The sequence below is a fragment of the Uloborus diversus genome, chromosome 9 (genome assembly GCF_026930045.1).
Source record: "Uloborus diversus isolate 005 chromosome 9, Udiv.v.3.1, whole genome shotgun sequence".
NCBI classification, from domain to species: Eukaryota; Metazoa; Arthropoda; class Arachnida; order Araneae; family Uloboridae; genus Uloborus; species Uloborus diversus.
The window spans coordinates 19,466,079-19,480,835 of NC_072739.1; the positions used below are offsets into that span (position 1 = coordinate 19,466,079).

The window sequence follows — 14,757 nt, forward strand, 5'->3', positions numbered from 1 at the left end:
AGTCTTAAAACTGCTTCTGACCCGTTTCATCCGAATTGAAACGAAACTAAATGGGGAAAAAAATAAGCATTTTAATAAGCATTTTTTAAATATAATAGAGAAAGCGGAATCGTGCAGCTATTAAAACGATAATATTTTCAATAAAATAATAAATCTTCTTCTATACAGTCCATAAGTAGCATTTTTCTCTGAAAAAACTTGCAGGAGTAATACCGGAAGTAAAAACATACCTGCAATGCTTGAGCTCAGCAATTCGTTATGAAATAAAAGTTAACGTTAGAATTACAAGCTCTTTCTTTATTCATCTGTCAAAACTTTTACACAGAGACTAAAATTTTTCTTTTATTTAATTTTGCAAAACTCTACGTTTATTACTAGAATGTGGACGTGAATTTCCTAAAACTGGTTGGAAAACTCTAGCATGAAAAACAATTTACTTGAAAGAAAGTCTTTCAAATCCAAAAAGTCCACATACCGAAGCACCTTTCCCTGTTGACATCAAAGAACATAGACGAAAAGCCAAAAAATGCCATTATTGTCAGACAATAGTTTCTTCTTTCTTTATTCCTGAAATTACCTTCAGTGGGAATAAAATGCAGGCAATGAGATAAATACAAAATTTTAGCGTGGCTTTTAAATCCACGCATATTTTCAGGATTTTGACCTTTCTATGTGAAGTAATTTAGATAATAATACTTATTAAAAAATTTCATTCATTGCTTAAACAAAAGATGGTAATATGAATGACATTATGGTTTCACTTTAGTGCCCTCCAGAAATATATTAGATCGGATTTACCAAATTGCATAGCCACTTTTAGACATTTTTCCGAGGAATGAAATTCATTTTGGAGGAGCAAGATATGCAATAACAGAGAACACCACACTCTCTCTCTCTCTTTTTAAATACTTTCCTCTCCTCTTCCCTTTTTGATTTCTTTCTTTTTCTTTACTCTTTTCTTTTATTTTTTTACCTTTTCTTTTGCTTTTCTTTACTTTTTCATTTCTTTTTCTCTCTGTTTTTGCTGTTCTCCTTTTCTTTTTAACATCTCCTTTTCTCTCCGCTTTTGCTGTTGTACTTTCCTCTTTCCCCTCTTCATCTTCTTTCTTTTCATTTTGCTTATTTTTCTCTTTTTTTTTCATTTTTTTTCTCCTTTGTTTTTATTTCTTTTTCTTTTTTCCCTCTTGTTTTTCTGTTCTCATTTCCTTTTTCCTCTCATTTTTGTTCCTTATGTTTTTTTCTCCTTTTTTTCTTTATTCTTTTCTCTCTTTTGCTGTTTTTTTTTCTTTTTTTCTTTTTTTTTTTTTTTGCTTTTTCCACTTTCCCACTTTCTTTCCTTTTTAAGCCATTCTCCTTTTTCCTATTTTAATTTTCTTTTTTTCCCCTTTTGACAAACTCGTCCTTAAAGCAAATATCAATTTATCAATAGTAACAAAATCGGAAAATGTTTAAAATTCGTCTAGCAGTCATGCAGTTCGATGCTTGTCTCGCTAGTTAAGCAACCCCCTAAACTCCGTCTGTTATTTTATGTCTACAAAGTCAATAAACTAGATTTTAAGCAACTGATACTTGGAAACATAGAAACCTAGCGCAACCACCCAGCTATCAGAAATGGAGCAAGGTAAGAAAAGGGGGAAAAAAGAATAGCTTATGTTTGTTATTTATATTTTCATAAATAGCTTTTTAACTTTTTTCTAAACGAGAGAAGAAAAAAAGCATTGAAAACCCTATCGATTTTGCAGTATGGTTCAGTAAAGAAATGTAAAAATACTTTCGTTTACTAATTTTAAATTCGCAGAAAATATTGACAATTATTTTCAAATGTTTGTTATTGGAAGGTAAATTTAAAAAAAAAAAAGTCACTGCTGCAATCATTCTTAATTACTTTAAATCCTATTTCCTCTACGTTTTGGAGTTATTATTCCACAAAAATATTTTTGATCATTATTATTGATATCGAGAACTCATAAAATATTGGTCGTAAAAAGCTACAAAGGCTTTAATACATTTTAAAAGTATAACTTTATGTATCTTGTACGAAGTACGGGAAATAATGTATTCACACAAAAAAAAGAGAGTGAAAACTCAAATTTCGTCTTCAATTTCGCTTTTACTTACTGCCGAATGAATGTTGGGTGATTTTTGCTGTACGTCCGCACGTGCATATGTACCTGTGAACGTATGGTCAGCGGAATCATTTATTTTAGTCACTCCCAAGTCAATTGTCACGGAGTTTTCTTGTGACTTTTGTATTTTTGCATTTGTTGTTCGTACGTACGCATGTAAGTAATTATGTATCTCGCATAATTCAAAAACGGTATGCCGTAGAAGGTTGGAATTTTGTATGTAGCTTTTGAGAGGGGTCTAGTTGTGCACCTGCCCTTGCAGTCTCATTTGAATCTTCCAAAAGGGGCTTTACACTTATCTTCTTCCTCTTTTTTCGGCAAATCGGTGTTAGTTTGAATACAGTAGGATTAATGGCATAAATAAGCGACCACTTGTTGATATATCATCTAGCTTTTGGTCACCAGGTTTTTATCACCTTGGCGATATGTCGCTAAATTGTTGTTAATGTAACGATAAGAAGAAAAAAATCATTGAAAAGTTCATAAGAAGCAGGGTGATTATAATTAAAGTTCCACTTTCAAAACGCTGTAAAAATAAAACCACTGGTCAGAATGACGTCAAACTTCAACGGAATATTATCGAAGAAGGGGGAAAACGAATGGCAGAAGAAAAATAAATAGTTGGAATTTTTAGCGAGATGGCTCTGCAGGTGTTAAAATATGTAAATCAAAACACCTGTCATGCGCACGACCCATTGAAGTTGTCATTTCCCGACAGCCTGGCCGTCCCGATCACCTGATCTTAACCCGTATGACTTCTGCCTATGGGGCTATCTGAAAGCTGTTGTGTTCAATGCTTCGATTGCAAACTTTGCTGAGCTGAAGGCACGCATTGCGCAACACATTCTAAACGTGACCCCGGAAACACTTAATCAGTTGTGGAACATGCTGCTTCTCGATTTCAACTTGTTTCAGAAAACAGGCGGTGGACAGCATATTGAACATCTTTTGCGCCAGTCTCACGAAAATTAAAGACCGATTTGATTTTTGCTGATGCTTTTTCTGCGGTTTTAGGCCTCAGGACAATTAAAAACCGATGTGATTAAATTTTGATGCTTACAGCGGCATCTATTGCTAACAATTCCAACTATTTTTTTTCTGCCATACGTTTCCCCCCCGTCTTCGATAATATTCCGTCCAAATTGGACGTCATTCTGACCAGTGGTTTTATTTTAACAGCGTTTTGAAAGTAGAACTTTAATTATAATCACCCTGTATTTTAACATACGATTACATAATACTTTTTAAATTATTCTGAGCAAAATTTTAGGCAAGAATATTCTGATTTTCAAAGCTGAATTTAGAATATTTTGTTTATGAAAACGAGGGAGAAAAAAGAAAAACTGAACGTGGTTAAGGAATATCTGAAATGGTAGCTTCACTAAGATTATTTACACCCACAAGATTTTTAGCTTTGGGATCTGGTAAAAGGGGATGTTAGTAATTATGAAACACATTTCCCTCCTTTTAAACTATTTTGCCAACGTCCATACAGAATATAGGTTAATGACTTCCCCAAAAGCACTCCAAAAAACCCGGAGTAACAACTGAACCGAATCCAATAACAGCAATTATGTTAACATTTCATGTACCTGAAATTGAAAATTCAGCTACCTTGGTCCTGAATCGAAAAGTTGAACATTTTCGGAAAATTAAAATGAAATTCCATGTCGTGAAACAACGACCTCAATGCCTAAAGCTGCAACCCCACCCTCACAGCCCGTCGATGGCTCGTTCTGCCAATTGATCCGGAACGTGCACTTCTCCGGCTGACAGTTGGCATACGTGACAACTGGTCACGTGCGATGAAAGGACGAATCAAGTTACATTGTAGAACACGTAGTTCGGTCACGTACAGTAATTATGCAGTCATATTATTTTTGTAATTAAGATCTAGGGAGGAGAATCATTGTGTCAAAGTTATGGCATTCGTGCCAGATGTGGCACGAGTTTCTTTGCACCGGCAGGTATAAGCAACAGACAAATTGTTACAAACACAACTTTCATATGACCCGCAACTTTCAGAGGGAAAAAAAAGAATACATGCATACGCACATATGTGCGCGTACACGAACAGCGAGGATTCTTTTATTCTTTTAGGTCCCCCATTCCCATATTTAACAACTATGACACCACTTTCCCAAAATGGGATGATTTCTAATATCATGCCAATGACGAGACATATTGGGAACTTTAAATTAAATATAAATTTTGCAACACCGATGCAAAAAAAAAAAAAAGTGGACTGGACAGGCAGTTCTTTTTACAGTTTCAACATAACTGAGAACTTCACGGTGACTTCCGGGTGAATTTTTTAAAACCACTAAGCAGTAGGTTAGCACCCCTAAGTCAGGGCTAGGGCAATATACTGACAACCCGCTCATCCGATCCAGAGACTGCAGTTTTATCCTTGTTTGGACTCATCTGTCTGGAAAAGGGAATAACTGAGTTGGAGACAGTGTCATCTCATTGAAGCTGTTTAGACTCATCTGTCTGGAAAAGGGAATAACTGAGCTGGAGACAGTGTCATCTCATTGAAGCTGAGAGTGCCAGCCAATTGGTAGATACAGACAATGTATCTCACCAGCGATAGTCCACAGACATGCTGCGGTTCAACTCATAAATTGAAGGCGCAAAGATTGGCTTTAGTGTGGAGAGTAATTGGGATTAAGTTACGCTCCATGGAGTTTTGAATTGATGGCCAGATTCATTAAACAGGTTCAGCTGTTTTATTAGCCTCAATGTCGTTGATATCAATTTCGACATTTTAATCGGGAATAGTCAAGAACCGAGTTGGAAGAAGATGTCATCTCATTAAAACTGAGAGTGCCGACAAACTGGTAGCTAAAATAAATTCAGCACACCAGCGAGAGTCCGCAGCAGTGATACTGTTCAATCTGACTACATTATACGCCTGGGCAACGTGTTATTTGTCATTAGCTTCATTTTCATACAGTTTCTCATACTTCTGTGCAGCCTCTGTGGTTTGTTCATTTTAGTATATTGGTACTACGCTAAATTGATGTACTTTTTTTGACAAGGTATCGTCTAGTACAAAATACTGCATTCCAGTACGTTTCAATATGATGTTTTACATGTTTGTTGGAGCAATAAACGCTGTCTTGTGAAGTGGTATTTCTTTGTCCTGAATCTAGTGTTGCGTTAAGATCAAATACATAAGAGAACATGTTTGCACAGTTCTGTTTCATTCAGCAGTTTTTGAGCTATAAAGGCCGTTGAACAAAATCGCTAACATACATAAAAATTTTCCAAAAATTATCAAAACGGTTTCCATACACCTCTAAACGTGTAAATCTGTTAAAATTCGAAATTTCTTCAAAATACTTATACCTAAATATTAAGTGCAGAAGAAATGTAAAATGCGATACAAGTAAAAAAAAAGTTTAAAAACTATTTTTACATTTTTTTCTGTTATTCCAGACTATTCACAAAGAAATGAATTCAATGGCGCCATCTAACAGAAGTTTCATGAAAGTAGTGAGACTAAGAATGGTTACTGTATTCATTTATTGCACAAAGATGAACAATTTCTTTTTAGTAGCATCAGCATACATCAGAGGAGATTTATTTTCGTTTCTAGAAGCTATTGTTTTTAAAATAAATACAACTAATACTGATGACTTAAAATTCCGGATCCTCGTTTTAGTCTCGCTTCCACCCCCAGGCAATAAGCGAAAAAAGAAAACACAAATATCCCTTTTAATGCACTAAAAATTATTGGCAAATAACATTTTGACACAAACGTAGAAAACAAACAGTATTGAGGAAAACTAAAACATTTCAGAAGTATCAGAACAAATTACAGTACATTTTAGGACAGTCTACTGATAACTGATAAAGTTCCAAAAATTTCAGGACAAGTACCAGGCCTGAATAATGATTTATTAAAATGTTAATAAATTTAATTATTCACTCTACTTTTTATTAAATACAATTTTTGAAAATAAATAAAATGAAAAGTGCTTGCACACATGCAATATTTAATTCTTTACTGAAAAAGAGCAAAACTTCTCTCTGTGAGACAACTTAAATGTTGAAATAATGTACTGCAATGCAACATTTTACCAATAACTCAACATTTTTCATGCATTTAAATAAATATTAGATATATTTTGTGGCAACAGCAAACATTTTTTCATCAACATGGAGTACGTACTCATTCGCAAGACAATTTAATTTATAAAACATCAAGCTCTACTTAGATTCAACAAATCAATCAAACTTGACGGAGAGGAATTTCGCAACTCAATAGCCGGTCTCTTATGCGCAGAATTTGTTCAATAATGTAAGATTATATTCATATTTATGCGACACAAAGTCAAAAATCTTCTCTTTTTTGCCAATAATTCAAATGAGCGAGCTTCAAAGTGTCAGGAAGAAGCAGGAAGCTGGTGCATCAAACAACCAACGTTGCATAAAGAGTTGCAATAAGCGATCGGTTTTCCAACAATAACACAAATGAATATATTTTTTCCATCTCTGAAAAAACCTATCTTGACAGCTATGCTGGAAAGCTTTCATAAATTTCTTTCATAGGTTGAATAATTATATGTACTTATAGAAATCCGTTTATTACAAGTTCTATCAAAAAAGCAACAAAATAAATTTATGCTTTTACTTTTATGAAAGAAAAAAATAGTAAACATGGGATTTCAATGGCTGATACATGATAACTGTCAAGAAGGGTAACAAATGGTTTCGTAAGAATTACAGTCGACTCCCGCTGCAATGCGATTCGACTTACGCGAAATGGCTATAACGCGAATTTTTCACAAGTAACGAATTTTAGAGTGAACGCGAATTTTTAGTTCACAACACGAATTTTTTTGAAAGGAAGTATCGGCTTCGTTATTGGCAACTAAATATTGAATATAAAAAATTATAAATTATAATGTTATTACATATCCCTTTGAGCATCACTGACAGCGTGACAGCGAAAGTTCTCACACCAAATTAGTCTAAAAGTTGAAATATAATGGCACCTTAGTGGTACTTTCATCTAAAGTTAGTGAAGATGGGAAGAAAAAAAGTTTCTGATAAAAGAAAAAGAACTAAGAGTCTCGATATGTTACAACTACAAATTAAACAAAAAAAAAAAAAAAGTCGACGGGGTAGTGCGGCAATAAGTATGAGTGAATCTTCCGTAAGTACAATTAAAAGTCAAAACAAAAGGATATCCTTAAAATCTTAACTTAGAAATCAGAACTTAGTTTCAATACTGAAGCTTGCACAGCAGTCTAGCTAAGTAAATATTAAAATGGAAGCTGCTCTTGCATTGTGGATTAAATAGATCAGGAGGAGGGGCTGTTGCCACAAATTGAAACGTTATAAAAGCAACCGTATTTAAAAATGTATTTGATAAGAACAACGATCTTATCATGGAGCTTAAATCAACATTATCTTCATTTTTATTAGCTCATAAATATTGCTACTGTATTTATTATATAGCACTATTATAGTGCAGCATTTTTTTTTTCTCTCTTCATACTGTGCGTGCCGTGTTGTTTTATTTTATGTCTTTTTCTCACATTGATCATTCATTTTATGCACCTTGTATTTCATGTTAAACAGTTTTTAATTTTTAAATACAGTAAAAGTTCACTTTTTTGTGTAAGAAACTGTAGTGTATAGTTGAGGAATGCTTTAAAGCAGTTTGGGGGTGTTTGAAAGTGTCTAAAAAAATTTGGTATGCTTCTAAAAAAAATTCAAAGCATATGTTTTCCCACAACGCGAAATTTCGACTAACGCGAGGAGTCTTGGAACGCATCCCTCGCGTAAGTCGGGACTCGACTGTAAATCAAATTTTCGAAATTTCAGGGTTGCTTTTTACTATAAGCAGGGTTGTCCTATTTTATCTACCCCGGAGAAAATCGTTCCGGACAAAATGTCATTTTGTCCATTGCGTCCATTTTGTCCACTTTTTCGACAAACTGAAAGTTTTTAGTTAAAATTTTGTAGTTTGAAAATGGTAAATAATTATATAGATTATTTTTATTCAAGTAATATTTTAATAAAAAAAATAGCATACATAAATATGTATACAAACAATTGATTGAAAAATATTTAAAGTGAAAATGAAAAAATAAAGATCAGTTGAAGTTTATGCAAGTGTGTATATAAATCAAATGAGTGTTAATAAGTTATAATGCACGTAATAGCATTTATAAAAACAAACACATCAGCTGTACGTTTTAAGATGTTTATCTGTGATGTTGAGGTTTATTGCCCATAATAAATGCATTTATAAATTGCAAAGGAGAAATAAAAAGTTTTTAAAGGTTGGAGTCTCAAAACATTCAAGTCATATTTTATATAAAAAAAAGAAAAAGAAAGAAAAAAGAGAAAATACTTGATATTAATAAAGGAAATGTTGACATGAAGTGAAATCTGTTCTTTGAATGTGATGATCAGCAACAGGCTCTGTACCCAGTCAATTTATTAGTCCCCAATGAAGATTAATGGCCATTTTAAAGCTATCTACCCCCTTGCTCATTATAGTCTCTTCCGGTAAACTGTTCTGAGTACCCACAAACCTACTAAAGTAGTAATTTGTATGACATTAACACATCCATACAAACATGCAGAGCGCATAAATATTTTACTATGGGGTGACATCAATAAAAACTCGAAAAATATAACAATAAAATGTTTTTAGTCTATAAATCTTCGTTTCGTATGTATGTCTCCAAGCATTTAATTTGACTTCCAAGTTTCATTGAGTTTTATGTCTACTATTGTAATATAGCATAGTGTAATCACACCCAATAGCTTATTCACATTGTTAAATTTTTATTACTTTTAAGTAAATTATGATCTAAAATTAGTTGCACCAATGTATTATTAAAATTTTTTTGGGATTTGTTAAATTCTAAAGTTAACAATCATTCTATTTTATTTAAGGGGCATTCCACGGTATTTTTGACATTATGTAGAGTCCGTAACGTGACCTTTTTTTGCAATAACTTTTTAATTTACCGTTTGATTTGCAAATTATTTTAATATTAGCTGGTGTGTTGGTAGGAAAAGATCAAAATAAAAAATTTTGCTAAGCAAACAGTAAATTAAAAAGTTATGGCAAAAAAGGTCACGTTACGGACTCTACATAAATGTCAAAAATACCTTGGAATGCCCCTTAAATGATTAATCCATAATAGATAATGTATTGGAATTATATTCTAATTTTACTACACCATAAGAATAAATTTATGTATGGGTAATCAGTTGATTTTCCATTTCGTCCATTTTGTCCATTTCGTCCAGTTTTGTCCATTTTGTAAAATTTCTTTCGGCGTCCCGGACTTTTTATAAAAAAGTGGACAAACTAACAACCCTGACTATGAGTATGGAATTCGCAACTAATATATCAAAAACAGAATTTGAGATTGATTGAGTAATAAGAAGTATGCTGATTCAATCAATAAAATATAGTAGGAAAGGAAAAGTACGTTACAAAACTTTGGTATTTAATCAAAAGGAAAACAAAGAGCATGAAGCAAAAATTTTTAGAAAAATGAATAATAATTTCGTTATAATGTTATGCCGTAAAATATAAGTGTTCTGTAAAATATGTTTATATTTCAGAGAACACACAAGTTGTTACGTCATAATACAGTTTTAACTAAAATATACTTAAACTCCAAAACAATAACTAAAATAAAAATTCAAAGTGTTTTAAATTTCTGAATGGTTTGGTTATAAATTGCGTATACTGTTAACAGTAGTAAAAACGTAGAATGAACAAACAAACAAAACAACAATGGTATCATTCTATAAAAGTAAAAGTTCAATAAAATGAAATGTAAACAACATTTAAAAATAAGAATTTTGTTGAATAAAGAATGCATATTTATTACTATCATTATGATACTAATCATTAGTTCAGGCCAACATTAATTTTCACATCCGATAATTTATAAGGTAAGTAGTATAATAAAATAACATTATACAGCCAATTTTTCTTTTAAAATTTAGAAAATAACACTTTTTTCTTCACAAAATATTCACGTATTTTGAGCTTTCTCCTCTTTCACTAATTTTTATTTAAAAAAAAAAAAGATATTTGCCAATAAATGGAAACATTGAGTTAAGTTTATTTCAATTGACTGTTTACTAGTCCCATGGCAGGAAAAACTGATTACATGAGCAATGTAAGAAAACAACAACAAAGTGACATTAACCGTAACTGCCAGTTATAAAAACAAGCGCTTTTTTTTTCTTAGCAAAAGAACCATATTTTTTATGCTTTCCTTCTGTTCCAAAAATTTTTATTCGATTAAAATATTGTGATGTTTAACAACATTAGAAAATTGATTTCAATTACCTGTTTACAAGCCGTATGGCAGGAAAAGCAGATCGCGTAAGCAAAAAGAAAACAATAACAAAGTGACCATAACTGTAACTGCAAGTTGGAAAAAAAAAGTAATTTTTTACAAGCAAAAAATATTTTAAAATTACCTTCAAAAGGATCCAACATTTTCGAATGGCATCCAATGCAATACGCATTAGTTAATCTCATGTATACAACGCATGCTAACCGCATGCGTGTAGAATTCCGACTGAGTTTTTACCATCCGCATTATCTATTCGTTCCATTGCACTAATAAGAACAAAAATCGAGTCTAATGACGTCACGCAGTTTCTCTTCACTTCACGACTGTCTGAGCTTCTGAGTTCTGTTCACCTGTGTTTGGATTGGATACGTGGTTAGTAGCATGACGTCACGCTTCGAAACGGTAAAACGGATTTTGGGATTAATGGTTTAAAAGCGGAGGCATAGCGGTTGTTGCACTTTCACCGCTAGTTTAAGTCGGTTAGGAAAATTGCATTCTGAAACAGAGAGTGATTTTTATTTTGTGTTCGCCGAAATGAAATGAAATGAATGAAATGAAATGAATGGAACATAGGAATAGAAAATTTTCAAGGACACTGAAAACGCAATCTGCTATATCAAACAACTAATTTAATATGGTTGGATAAAAGTTTTTTTTTTTTGTGTGTGTGTTTTCATTTGGTGTGAATAAAAGTGATTACGCTTACGGTAATGGGTCAAAACTTCGCGGCCGAAACTTCGCCGGACAATACTTCGCGTGGATAAAACTTCGCGCGGTCAAAATTTCGCGTGGACAAAACTTCGCGTGGCCAAAACTTGACGCCGTCAAAATTTCGGGCGTACAAACTTTGCACAAATAAAACTATGTTCGTGCATTACTTTTCGCATCTAAATAAAACTATACAGTCGCCGCTCGTTATAACGATCACACATTTTAAAAATCCTTCCATTATAATGACTAGTGGTAAAAGTCCCAACTTTATTCCTATATACTTTATGTTAATTTGCTTCCGGTATAACGACCGTTTTGTATTGCTCAAAACCAATTATTTATAAAACCAATTCCTCGTTTTCGAAAAAGTGATAAATTAATCTTTATTTAAACTTCAAATCTGTATCAATTTATTACTTCCTTAACTTGCTATACTTAAATTCATTTAGGATTTACACAATTAACTTGCAATCAAGTAATTCATTATGAAAAATTAAGTTCTTTGTATAGAGTGTGTCTAATGCGTTCCTGGAAATCATTAAACGATAACACCCCCCCCTCCCAAAAAAAGATACATTTTTACTTTTTAGCTAAGTTTATATGATATGTTTATTGAAGTTCATTGTTATGAATGCGCGAAGTTCTACCCGCGCGAAGTTCTGGATAGGCGAAGTCACAAAGTTATGAATCAGCGAAGTTGACCGCGCGAAGTTTTGTCCGCGCGAAGTTTTGACTGCGCGAAGTTTTGTCTACGCCAAGTTTCGACCGAGCGAAGTTTTGGCCGCGAAATTTTGTCCAGAGAAGTTTTGGCCGCGAAGTTTTGACCCCAAACCTATGCTTACTGCAAATAACAGAAAATAATTCAAGTGCTTAAAAAACAAAAAGTAAATTCAGTGGACAATCTGAAATTTGGCTGATCTAGAGTTTGAAAAAGATCTGAACTCATCACATTTGGTTAACTTCTACAGAGCAGTCTGAATTTCAGACTGCTAAAGAATGAATATACGTTCTAAAAGATACAGGGATACTTCTCCTTTTTTTAATAACTAATCCTTCCGTCCCCAATGTTGGTAGGATAACATTTCCGGTCCCACGTACCTGATTCATATTTACCATGGGTGAAGTGAAAGGGGTCTAATCAAGGCTTCTCGACGACAGAGTTATTCAATTATCCACCCTAGTGGCCGGCAATTGTAATTCAGTACTCAAACTTTTACCTAAAGTACTGCAATTCAACAAAGCAGCTAAATTGAACCCGCGATTGACGCAGCTTTTATGAGTGACCCATTAAAGGTTGTCAGAATACTCGGCAAGCCGTTTTTCACGGGTAAAACAAAAAAAAAGTAACTATTTTCTTCTTTTGCAAGAAATCGCAGTTCGTTTGAAACAGTAAAAAACCTTACTGTTTAATGGATGAAGTCAGAGACGTTATCAAAGAAACACACATGAGGTTTCATTCAACGTAATGTCATGGCTAGCTTATGTGAAATAGCTGTCAGGTGTATGCAGTCTAACAGAAGAATGTCTGAGAGCAAAAGTCACACACACACACACAATGCATTTGTCGAAAATGCAAGCAACATTTCAAAACTCTGATGCTTAAGTCCAGTGAAAGAATCGTAATGTACGTATGTCCCGAAAAAACTGGTTAAGTTCCACTGTCTTCAAGTCACTGCATCTGTTACGCATGAAAGCAACATGCCAGCAATCCAGGGCTTAATTCGTGTATAGTTCGAGGGCTTAACTTCTGTTTTTTTTTTTTTTTTCAATTTGATTTCGTTTTGATATATTTTACGGACTTTTCTTAATTTACATATGGAAGACTGCAGAGCTCGCGCACTTCTTTGCTTAAAAAATAAGCCCAGAAACACTTTCATGCTTTGATCATTTATGCTAGAAAAAAATCTAACACATTAGAACGAAAACCTAATTTATTTAGCTTGTTGCAAACTGAAACTTCACTCGTAACAGAAAACAGAGTAATTCTCCATAGCTGCTCTGATAAGTTAACTTCCAATCGGTTAAAGCTTAATGATAAAATTTGTTAAAAAAAAGTTGAGGAAAGCAGCTACTTTTTTTTTCAAACTGATTGTTGGTGTTGTGCCCAAATCTTAAAATTTCTCCTCTATCAACCCAAACACAAATGAACTAATCCAACATCTAACACCTTTTTACCAGAGTCATACTATACTCTCGGTGAAACCATTGAACTATAAGGTCCAATAGCTGAAACCGACAAGATCATCTAATCAGATAACTTATTTATATGGTTAGATAAAGATCCATATAGATAAGCGGTCACCTTGGATCTGTTACATTTTAGTGATAAAAAAAGGGGGGCTTCAAATTTCGAAAACTGTTCTAGATGCCAATACATGCAGACCTGGGAATGACAAAAAAAAAGTTTCTGAATAGTCATGTTCTTGTTGTGGACTCTCTTAGAATCTACAAAATTACGGACATCGTCTAGCAGGAGATTAGGTGAAAGAAGATGACTGTATTGTGAAAATAATTCAAGAATTTAAGAAATTGAGGCGTGAAAATAAATTATTTTCCCATTTACTCTCAGGACGAACATTAATGGAAAAAAAAATAGAAAGAGATTCCCAGGGAGGAATTAATTTGCGTTTACAGCTGAATAAATTTTACCACGACCTCTCCTTTTCTGCTTCATTGTGTAACTTTTCACGACACTCGTGACCTTCACAGAGTTGTTGACACGAAACTGCGTTTCCTGAAAGCTCGCCTGTCATAAGCAGGATTTCGTGTACCAGCTCTTGTAGATCAGCTCAGCTGATCCCATTGCGTCACGAAAGTATTCAGAATTATTCTATTTTTTAAACTATGATGCTGCTGTATGTCCGACAGACAATTTAAGCTAAATCCTTTGCATATTCTTCTGCAAAATTGTTCTCAGGAATAAGTTCAGCCAAAAGCTGAAAGGAGAACAAAAACAATTTTCTTCCAACAGGTGAAAAACCTCGTGAGAGACATCCAGCAGTTGAAAACAGCAACCGACTTTTCTAAGGTTTCGTTTTCCAACGATTTCTTTAGCAAATATTAAAGTGCAAATGCTGTGAAGATCTAAATTGAAGTTTTAGCAATTTTAAAATTACTAATGTTTATCGAATTAAGAGATCCCATCGAGTAGTGTCAAATTAAGTATGTAATTCCTTATGGAATTTTATGAAATAAGAATCCATGGGTGTAGAAGTTTTGAATTAGTGTATGAAAATATGTTTGAGGGCTTTGATGTACTCTTGCAAGTCCTCCGTATTCAGTTCAAAGATATTTGAAAGATTTTTCACATTTGGGAAGTACTTGAATGCTTTGATGTTGTTGTCAAGTGAAAAAATTGTTGAGTTTAATTGTAACTTGTTTTATAAAAGGAGAAAATATTAATTCTTTTTTGGTCCTATTCGTATCGTTTCAAATTCAGCTCATATAAATGTGTTCATGTTAATGAGAAACATCAAGCTTAACAATTGGTTTTTATGTTCAAATTCAAGTACAAATTGCTTTTTTCATCAAGAAATTACATGATAGCTTCAAGACAACAAACAAATCCA

At 33.3% G+C, this 14,757-nt stretch overlaps 1 protein-coding gene across 1 annotated transcript in view; it reads right to left on the reverse strand.

The window, feature by feature from the left end:
- The window catches only part of LOC129229611 (uncharacterized), a 136,112-nt gene extending 125,398 nt beyond the window's left edge, over nucleotides 1-10,714 (reverse strand). The window contains exon 1 of the mRNA XM_054863953.1: nucleotides 10,602-10,714. Coding sequence (XP_054719928.1) covers nucleotides 10,602-10,649 — 48 coding nt within the window. The 5' untranslated portion in view covers nucleotides 10,650-10,714. The remainder of the gene's footprint in view (nucleotides 1-10,601) is intronic.
- Nucleotides 10,715-14,757: the final 4,043 nt, after the last annotated feature.